Source organism: Pseudomyrmex gracilis, unplaced genomic scaffold, assembly GCF_002006095.1.
Source record: "Pseudomyrmex gracilis isolate BER0280 unplaced genomic scaffold, ASM200609v1 scaffold_2, whole genome shotgun sequence".
Classification (NCBI taxonomy): Eukaryota; Metazoa; Arthropoda; class Insecta; order Hymenoptera; family Formicidae; genus Pseudomyrmex; species Pseudomyrmex gracilis.
In genome coordinates, this window is record NW_018020586.1 from 123687 (window position 1) to 134994 (window position 11308).

Sequence of the window (11308 nt, forward strand, 5' to 3'; positions counted from 1 at the left end):
TTTATATTGAATTTTTATATTGTTATGTGTGACTTCAGGTGACAGTGTGGGGTGACTACGGCCGAATAGAAGGGAAAAAAGTGTTCATGGGTATTGCACAGATCGTATTAGATGAGCTGGACCTCAATCAGATGGTGTTCGGATGGTACAAGCTGTTTGACACCCAAGCCCTGGTCAGTGGAGCTCCATCCCTTGCTTTGTCCCGTCGATCTTCGGCCACGTCTCTCGATTCTTTTAAAATCTAAAAGAACGACCAGAACGTACCGAAGAGAGAATGTTACCGAAATATTCCTTTTATATGTATTTTAATGGGAAATCTTTGAGTTTTTTTACAGTAGACATAAAAGTAGAGCAAAACACGATTGAGTTCGAGCTCCTATCGCGATGCACCTCTAGTTTCGCTTTTACCATTAATAAAATACCGAAATGCACGAGTCTCAATGTGTAAGATAGTATTATATTCACTGATTACAAAAAAAAAAAGAAAGATTAAAAGTGAAAAATCATTGTAAATCGGTTTTAACAACGTAAAATGAGACAAATTTTAAATGACACGCGGAAGATCATCGCTTAATGGATAATTACATGTATACTCAAGTGTAAAATATACATATTGTAGAAAATAGAAACTATTCACACACATACATCACTGTTATATGTAAAAAGTTGAGAAATATCATGATGGTAGATAATTCTCTATCGTGTGTCTCGTAAATTATCACTTATATTCTTCACTGCAGTTGATACACAAGTTTGAAAAAAAAAACTTTATTACACGCTACTCTGTAAGCTAATTTACTGTTGAAAAGCCTAACACTACTAAATGAGTAACGTTCGGCTCTGAATACGGTAAAGTCACAGTAATTAACGAAGAAACACAAAGAACAGAGTACATATGTAGTAACGGATAGTAAAAACATGTTAAGCGAGATCGGAATAAAAATGATCAAAAGAACACACGTTACCACAAAGACGACGCGAGAGAATGCGGAAAGAGTGAAAGAACGTACGAAAGGATATGTCTTTCTAGAGAAAACACCACTAGTACATCACATATCATGTACGGCATATCAGACGAGCCACTAGTCTGTATGTAGACTAGATGTAGACGTAGCCAGCCATGTTCCCGGAGCGCCAGATAGTTTTTAGGTACGCACTGAGATCAAGGCATCGTTCGTAGATAGTTGGACAACGATTTAACGTGGGTACACGTAAAATTGCAAACAATACAGTATGCGAATATACACAAGTAGCGACAATACACGCGATTACAGTATATTTGTACTACTCACAATGCGTTCAAGGTGTTTAACGTTTCTCGAAAGATTTGTGTTTTTCTTCTGAAGTACCCATGTGAAATCTTGATACACACTTGTTGTTCCTAGTATCTTTTTTTCCATCTCCACGTTCTGTATAAAAATTTCCTCTTCTCTTTGAAAATGTGTGCTTGTCCTGTACAAAACTGTTTCCATTACCGCTTCGAAGTAGAGTCGATAATTGGTATACCACACGAATTATACTACATTACCACATGTGTGCGATCGAAATTTCGTTGCCTTGTAACATCTGCATCGACTTTTACCTTTTCGAGTTTGTAGAAAGGATGTCTCTTCCTTTGATTCAACATAGGATAAAAAACACACATCAAGTTTAATTGGTTCCTAAATTTATTCTACTATTTGCTCTCTTTCTCTGTCTTTCTATGGAATTTTAATATTCTCTTTTTTCCCCTGTCTATAGGAACGACTTTCATTAGACTTCCTGATATTTTGCTTGATACATACCACGTTATTTGTTTCCAAAACTTTGCACACAACATTGCATTCTTTCATAACTCGTTCAAATTTTCTTGTAAATATAACATTTATAGTAAATCGTGACAGTTGTCAATATGCTTGAGTTTTTATCGATCTCAAAAAGCGAGCAAAGGTAAGTTTGTGCCGTATTCGGAGTCCTAGTGTCCTCTTACATATTTTCTCGAGATGTTTCTAACGTTAATCAGTTTGGGATATTGAATGGTAGCAAGAAAAATCTCAAGTTACGAGAATTTTTATATGGTTTGTTTCATATTTCAATGTATATCGACACATGTATACAATGCATGAGAAGATATTGTCATTATAGAGGCGAGAAATTTGCATCATTCAATATTTCACAACGCAAATGAGTAATACTATGTGTTTGCAATTGCTAACGCATGTTTGTTTGTCTTCTTTTACAGTGAAAACAAAGCAAACCGAGCAAGTTTGGGACAGATGTGAACTCAAATGTGGTGTACTAGGTAAAATAAGATGTGAAACGATGTGAAATCTTAAATGTGATTAAGTGAGTAATAAGAAAATTAATGAATACAATGAGAAATGGAGCAACAAACGGTCCGTGGACTTCATTTAATCGTCATGAAGAGAAAACAAAATGTTGAAAAATGTTGAAAGAACATATATAAATATATTACATATACTAATGAAAACAAAAGACGTTTCGAAACTTTGTATATAATTTAGGACAGTTCAAGTACTTAAATACCGATCTCCGAAGCGATCGACTAAAAAAAAAAAAAAAAGACGTTTATCGTTGTCAAATTTTTAGTCAAGAAAATATTACACACTCACATTCAGAGAATATATGATTTAATGTAAATAATATAATAATTATATATGAATTTGTGCGATATGTGTGTGCGCGCAGGTTTGAATGGGTAATGACGTTTGACTTATAGTTTCTAACAATAATTGTTATTATAATTTTCACACATTTTTTGTTAATTAGAGATTTTTAAACTCAATCTAAATTATTATTATTTTTTTTTTAACTCAGCGTCGGAATATTTAGATTGTACGATGATGTGATTAATTACACAGTTCATTCCTTGATAACATTCATTGTACAATTATTCGGCTTTTTTTACTTTCGTTTAAACTAACTTGTGTCCAAAAATGAGACATTCATTATGATATAAAGAATGTGGAAATAAGTAAGTACCCACGTTTTGCAAGTACGAAGCAGACTGACAAATCGATTCCTATACGCATTTCTAGTTTGGTTGTTTTTCGTTGATTAGCATTTTCAAAGGTGTGTAAAGAGAAGCTATTATTACATCCAAAAACTCATAAATTAGCTCTTTGTTTGGTAAATTTTATTTGACAATTTTATTCGCACATAAGAGAAACAGTTTTTTGAAACAAATTGAAGAAGTAAGCCGCCCATACAATTCGCGTGAATGGGACGCGTCGTGGCAAAAAGTTCTCTCTTTCGTACTGATTTTGTACAAAACAAAAAAAAAGACAAAAAACAGCAAATGCCCCCCACTAAGTGTTTAAGAGGCTTTGTAAATCTCTGTAAGAAGTACGTAAAAAAAAAAATGCTTGTCATTAATTTTATATCTTAATTATCGTGCTATGTGTTCGCGCGGGCGCGCGCGATCTTTTCTCGTGCGTATGTCGAACACTCGCAAAGATACATTCAGTGAGTATGCACATACACGTTTAAAAGCGTCTGCTCTCTCTGTGAATTAGTAAATAATTACATTCCTGCTCCGAGTAAGAAAGAGAGAGAGAGAGAAATAGAGAGAGAGAAAGGGAGAGAAAGAGAGATTGAGAGTGAGAGAGAGAAAGAAAGAGAGAATGAAAGAAAAAGAAAGAGAATATTATTTTTTTCTGAAGTTTTTAAGGTTCGCCGTGTAAACTCCGTGTGTAAAATATAAGAACAAATGTTTCACTTTAATCAAGGCATATCGGTGAAGATTTACAAGACGAGGAGAAATTTGAAAGAGAGCAAAGTTTCATACTTCTAGATGTTATTGCGATTCGTGTCAATATATCACACAATTCGCTTGTCTGCGAGTTTTTTCTTTGACACATTAAGCAAATGTGAGGTAGAAAAATAGCTGCAGGAAAAATTTTCTTTGGGAGTCTCGTTTGTATATAAGTTTTGCGTTTAATTTTCTGTAAAGGTATAAGTTTTTTCGTGACATTGTTTACGTCATTGGATTACAAATCATTGTAGGTGGAAGGTACTCCTTGGATATTATCAATGAAAATTGACAAATGGAACGAAAAGCTTCACATGGCTGTATTATGTATATTTTTGTAAATCTACGATTTACTATATAAAAATTTGCTAGAAGAATAGGTTCACAAAAAAACGTAGAGACTTTCTATATTTCGAGATAATTCGCATCAAAACGTTTCTTGGGTGATCGAAGTCGTACAAGAAGAAATCCAACGCGAACGTCTGCGACGCGTCGACGTCTCTTCTTCTTATCACAACTTTCACTATAATTGACCAAAGGTAAAAATAATATCTTGCTTTGTAATTTGAAAAAAAAAAAAAAAACGATTGTCTCATTCGCATTTCCGCTCTCTGATATATTATAACGACTATTTCTATGCAATCTACAACGCGATTTTTTCGAAGTAAGAAACCGATTTAAATGTAAGGCGCGGAGTTTGATACGCGTGCTGCGATTATATATCGAATTGTCATCGAAAAAAAAACACACATGCCATTCCGTCGTTTAAGCGAGTTATGACGTAAGAAACTTAGCATTTAGAGTTTGATGAAAACGAGATAAACGAAATATCGTTGATTTACAGATGAGCCATTGTAGATGTCACCGATAATCCGATTGTTTACGATTAAATTCTAGGTAAACGCAACGCGTCTTCGACCGATCGAGCTTTAGAGAAAACGAAGGAAATGTATAGAAAAAAAAAAAAAAAAAAAAAAAAAAAAAAACTGATGGTCACATCTTGTCATATCTATAAACATGCTTAAGATTAGTAGCAAAAGAAAGAAAGCTTTTTTACTCGTGAGAAAAACAAAGATAAAAAAAAATAGAGATCTATCCGAAGACAAAGAGAAATGTTATGTAAAAAGAAGATAAACTGCGAAAAAAATATTATACCGTAAGCTGATTTCTATAAGTACGTATTTTGCAAATGCACGAACTTTATCGAGATCGTGGGACAAACACTAATTAAATACACAAGTCTGTAATAGTTAACTGATAAAAATATACAAGACTATACTACGTAAACAAAAAAAAAAAGAAATCTTCAGTTTGTAACGCGCCATTTACGCGCGACCCGTAAAGATCCTTCGCGAAAATTAATTAAATTCGACCCCAGTCTCTTCGTCAGCTGTTTCTTGTGTGGTCTTGTATCTCCGACAAATAAAAAAAAAAAAAAAAAAAACGATTAAACCACGAATTTCGCATTACTTTTAGAGTTTTAAGAAGTTATAGAATATTTGTACATATATATATATATATATATATAAATATAATAAAAACCGTTTGTAAAAAGACTGCACACACTCTTTGAGCAAGAAGTTATGAGCGAAGTCTCGAGTAATTCGTTCGCATTGTTTGCAAACATGAACACGATAACGCGCACTACTAGTAGAATAGCGATAAAGTAGCACGACACGGGGTTGTTCTCCGATGGAATAAAAACCAAAAACGACGTGCGCTTAGCCGTATAACAACAAAACTTTACGAGAGTGACGAAAGTAAACGTAAAACATTTGTTTATCGCGAACACATTGTCTAACAGTAATAATAATATTAATATACTACTTAATGTCCGGTAAGTGATCGATCGATTAGGGTCATGTCGATGTGTCATGAGAAACAGCGCGAAGAGCATTCGTCGATTTCTTATTCTTACCATGCCCATTTGTACATAGGCATGCTCAATTCTAGAAAGGAACTCGAAAAATCAAGCGCATCGTGAGAATCATATGTATACATAATATTACAACTATCAAATGAACAAATTATTATCCAAAACTTTGTACCTATATATTATTACTTAATGAAAAGAGATCGGGGTTTAACCTCGAGAACTATTATCGATTTTGAGTAGTAGAAGCTAACGAAAAGCTCAGAATGTATAATTAAGAGAGAGACAGAGAGGAAAAAAAGAGAATCTAGCAAACGATAAAAAAAAAATAATAAACACTTTATGCGCATCGCAAAAATGCCTGAGCGAGCCAAGGGGTATGTACCACTTTTGTCAAATTTAAGACGCAAATTTAGGTTTACAACACTACGATAGGATGTGCGCGTATGCTATATGTGCGTGTGCGTGTGCGTGTGTGTGTGTGTGTGTACATGTTACAAGAGGTGTAAAAGAGAGATTTGGAGAAAAAGCAAGAGTGCGTGTGTGTGTGTGTGGAGAGCGCGAGTCACGGCGAGAAGAAACATGGATTGGAAGAATTGCGAAAGAGAAAGAAAGAGAGAGAGAGAGAGAGAGATCACGCCTGCAAGATATCAAGTTGCAAAATGAATTATCGAACTATTCTCGTAGAAAGAAGTCCAAACGTAGCTTAGGCGATCTTGTAATCTTGTATCGTAAGCTCACGAGCGACTCGTATTCATCGATAATACACTTAGACGAATTGAAAAGCGCTATTCGTGTTAGACCGCATATCATGTCGTCTTGCCGATCGATCGATCGATCATTGCGAGAAGCGTGCTGGCGCGCGCTCTAATTATCAGACGTCTTGATTAGATTTCCTTCCGACACACGATCATTTCGAATACACGACATTTAGCTTTGATGAGGTGATCCAAGTTGTCTCGCATTTTGTCTTCTATAGAAACGAGTCCACGAGTCGGTCGTAAGATCGCGAGCAGTTTACGATCTTTAATATTAAATGAGAGAAAAAAAAAAGAGAATATAAATATATCACTGTCCGAAGTCGCCCGTCGCTCGAGACGCAACCGCGACGGGGCTCGTACAATTTCTGATTTATCAATAGTAAACGTCCGAATTTATTTCCTCAAAGTATATAAGAGTGAAAGAGAGACAGAGAAACGGGCGAGAAAGAGAGGGAGAGAATGGCAAGTGCGGAGCGAGAGAAAGAGCGTGAAAGAGTGCGCGAAAGAAAGTAAAACGGAGTGAAAAAGAAAATGAGGAGAGAGCATAAATATATATATTTATATATTTATATATACATATATATAATATGTCTCGAGAACGAAAGAGCGCGAGCATTAAGAAAGAGTGCCATTTTTTCGTTTGGATAAAAACGGAAGAAAAAACAGAACAGAATTAACGAAAGAGAAAAGTTAAGCAGTACGTTTATAGACGAAACGTTTCGCGAAACCTCGGCCGTGAGCTCCGTGAACGCGTTTCTTCTTTCTTCGCTTTTGCAAGAAGAAATTCGGCACGAAATATTATATACATATATATATATATGTACATTACGACACGTATACAAAGAATGTTCTCTGTTATTATTTCTGTAAATTATTTATCTTGGTTGTTTTTCTCCTCTCGCCGCGCGATCGGTCGTAAAAGCTGCGGTCGTCACACTCACACACACGGAGTTCGTGGCAGGAGATCGCGAGACGATTTAAGTATAAAAGCGTTAGTGTGACTGTATTCAGTATATATCTGATAAAAGATAATTAAGATCCAGATAATGCCAGTGATGGCGTGTGACAATAAAGTGATTCACTGATCTTGATCGTTTTTATCACTCTCTTTACCTTTGACTGTGTACAATGCGCGTGAACTCTGTCACGTATCAACAACACTTTTCCCTCTTATCTTTTACAACGCTCCGGCAAACGGATGACAATTTGAATATATTTCATTGTATACAATACCTTTTGACATGTAATAAAGTACTTACTTTTTGAAGAAACCTGAAGAAAAAGCTGCCAACGATGTTCTTCCGCACGCGTCGTCGCGATGCTGCCGTCCCGGGTCTTCATTCATAAATTGAACACGTGTTCAAAATCGTACACTCACCGATATCAACGATATCTACATTACCATCGCGCGATAACGTTGCGTCCCGTCGATAACTACTTTGCTCTACATCGGTTGGTAACATTTGCTCGCAGCTACTTCGTTCGCCGGCAGAGAGCGCTACTATAGAGTTATGAAAGTTCGCGCGCGCGGCAGAACGTTCAGAAGTTCGGATGTTAATTATTGTGTTTAATTCAATTAAATAACGCGCAATACGTTTGAAAGTGTCATAACGTGATACCTGGTACGACGCCCGAACCCGAAGTCCTTGACGCAGAAGCCGAATGGAGCAGTGGATGGACAACTTGCATCGCGTTTGCGGTGAGTGATGATCTTCTCGTCTTTGTCGCTTTCTTCGATGTTCGATTCTTTGAATTAAATTTAATGAAAATAAACGAGCATCGTCAGAATTTATAACATCTCGAAGAGAGATAATAGGATAATCTACTTAGAGACAAATGTGTCGACGGGACGCGTGCGTAGACAAACATTGTACTACCGAATATTGAATACGAAATAAGCTTTGATAATATACGAATGCAAAACAAGCGTGACGAAATAGCGGCTAAACGCGACCTGATCGGATGCGGTTTTCGGGCGCATTGGGAAACTTTTATTGTGTCGTAATCTCGCGGCGTCGATAAGCCCATTAAACGCGCGCGCGAGCGCGTAGTACCGTGCTATAATGTATGCGACGGAACGTAATAAAAATCGACTTACACGTCAGCGCACGCACACATTCGCACGCGCGCCAAGGTGCGCGCGCGTTTCTGTCGGCCTCGGGCACCCTTTTCGGTGTCGCTAAAAGTTTAATCAAAGTCAGATTAGCCGAGCTCGCCCCCGACGCTGGGGGTGCAAGACTCAGAGATCCCCGGACCCGGTTTTATTAAACGGGACTTGATTAGGGGTTGCCAAGATCCTTTCAGAGTTTGTTTTCAACTGGTTTTCACGACGGCGCTTTCATTACGCGCGTTTCACATAATTGACGCGATCACTCGCAGCGAACAAGAAAAGTTCGGCCACTCGCCTTCCGGAATTCTTTTTTTCTTTTCTTTTTTTTTTTATATTTGCGGCGCTATATCGCTGTCTTGTTCTTTTCCACTGTGCTGTAGTATCGGAATTTTTATTTTTTTTTATTTTGACAACATTTTGATTCTAATATTAGTCGTGTAAATAAATATTGTTGTTTAGGAAGTACATAACATTTTTTAATGACATTTAGAAATTTAACGTACCGACTTATATGATTTAGCTTCTGTAAATATTTATATACGGTTCGATGTTTTTAACTATTATCTAATATACCAATTGTTACGTGGAACAACTAAACGCTTATATTTATGTTTTGTAATTTCCGATTGAAGAAGAAATGCACATACATATGTAATGTACAAATAATAACGGTGGTGCAACGCGCTGTGATAACAAGCGCAAGTGATAAGGAGCGTTTTCTGATGCAATTCGGAACACGAAGCGTATAATTTCGAATCGGAAGCGCGATAACGACCTCTGGTAAAGACACGATGATTAAGGGACAGCTTGCCGGAGACACATTTAGGCATTCGCACAGGGTGGCTGGGAAGTGATTCAATCTCCGCGTAATCCTTGTAATCTCGAGGGTATATCTTCTCGTGCTCCCGTGACCCGCCCCGGGGAAAAGTCCCGAACTGATCCCAATCCAGAAGTGTTTACGCGCGAGCATTGTTTTCGGTTATCGTGATGGCATTAATCGTGTTTTGCGGTATGTTACGGATTTTGTTTTTTCGTTTCGCGTTTTGCCTTTAACAAACACTTCGGAGAATATTTTTTAAATAAAAAATTCTTTTTCCTAATTAAGAGAAACTTATAAATATCAAATCTCTTTATAAAAATAAATTATTTCAGAGGGAAATAATGCAACTTATTTGTTTTGTAAAATAACGAGAAAGTGTCCAAATATATATTTTCGAGAGTTTTTACTTCCGCGTTTGTTGCGAGCAAAAAAGTAAAGCGGCAGAGAAAATACAAGGAGCGTGGGGACAAGTGCAAATGTACTCGCGAAAGAGACGAATGTCAGTAGGGGTTGGTGTAACCGCGCAATAACATCCCTCCCGAGAGAGCGGGAGCAGAGGTTGACGTAGTGCCGGCAGTGTTTACGTCGAGGGGTCGCACAGGCGACTCTGTCTTCCGCCCCCGTCTGGCTTAGCGCTAATGAATCTGATTTGCATCTGATCCCGAACGGCTTTCGATCCATCCTCGAAGTCTCCGGATGAATTATTTAAGGACGTTAGTCTTCGTCTCGCACAAAAGCGTCGATAATTGATTTGTACAATATGTGCATCCAATATATATATCGGCTTTATCGCTGATTGAAAGCAACGTTAGATATTTTTTTATTTTGTTATTAATCCGTTAAGCGTCTCAAGAAATTTGACAAAGCCACAATATTGTTTATTTTGACCGAGTTTATTTGTTGCGCGGAAAAAGCAAGGTCCGATTTCACACCGATGCGTTCGAGTGTTCCACTTGAGCGGTTCAATTTAAAAGAAAACCGCGCGGGCATCAAGAGGAACGAATGATCTTATTTAAGAAAGTGGGACAAGATACTTTATCGTTCAATTGTCGACCGCTCCTTATTCAACGAATTTCACTTCGCGAGTCGTCAGAGACGTATTACGTGACGGACAAAGTCGACGGTTTATTTGACGTTTCACGAATGGCAACGCTTTGTACAGATTTGTCGTAAGACCGTTAAAAATAGTCACTCGACCGGAACTAATTCTATCAACGAATAGACAAGAAACCCTCGACGCGCGTTTGTGTCTTCGATGATCCGTCGTTATTAAATTTCCATACGACCGCGTTACGACAAGGCAGTTTAACTGGCGTTAAGTATACACGAATTTATGGCTCATCCGACTGTGGTTTCTGAAAAGGATTTAGAGAGAAGACATCTGGTTTTTTTTCTCGTTGCTTCCTCCGCGCCGGGTTTGTTACCTTCTTCGCTCGGCAGGTTCGTGTTTAATGGGCGGGGTGCCCTCCGGACATATACGTGCTGCTCCGCCCTCGACGCGAGGAGCATTTGATCGTAGTATTTCTCGCACACAAAAAACTTGGCCCCGTTTTACTGTCTCTTCTCTCGAAAACACACCGCGCACTGTATTCCCGCGAATCCTCGACCTGCTAAGAAAAATCGCCTTCGATCCATGGTTTGCGCGCTCACAGTGTCACATATTGTCACAGTGAAACCAGCAATAATTGCAAGGGTGATCACGGAAGCGCCCGAGTACTTAGCATCGCTATTTATCGACTCCGTTTTCCCGCTTAGAATAAACCGCGCGCGAACAGACAAACAGAGAAACTTACAACATCCGAACAATTCTTGCGCGTTACTTTAACGTAGAACGCGCGAATTTATGTTTATTATCAACGTTTTGCTTGTGAGCTAAAATTTGCAATGATTGGTACGCAATATAAAATACAGATAGGGTTACATCTCCAAATTTCCATAACGTTAATCGCGACTTGGAGAAGATACATATACGTGTACACAAAAAAATTCTCGG

General features: G+C 37.7%; 1 protein-coding gene across 2 annotated transcripts in view; it reads left to right on the plus strand.

The window, feature by feature from the left end:
• The window catches only part of LOC109854169 (regulating synaptic membrane exocytosis protein 2), a 55333-nt gene extending 51744 nt beyond the window's left edge, over positions 1–3589 (plus strand). Inside the window, exons 24-25 of one of the 2 annotated variants that reach the window (XR_002250188.1) lie at positions 39–1149; positions 2222–3589. Coding sequence is in view for 1 of the 2 variants with exons in the window: in XM_020427007.1 (XP_020282596.1) it covers positions 39–173; positions 2222–2224 (138 nt within the window). In the remaining variant the exon portion in view is untranslated. The remainder of the gene's footprint in view (positions 1–38; positions 1150–2221) is intronic. The other variant, XM_020427007.1, reaches the window with a different exon arrangement.
• The last annotated feature ends 7719 nt before the right edge of the window (positions 3590–11308 follow it).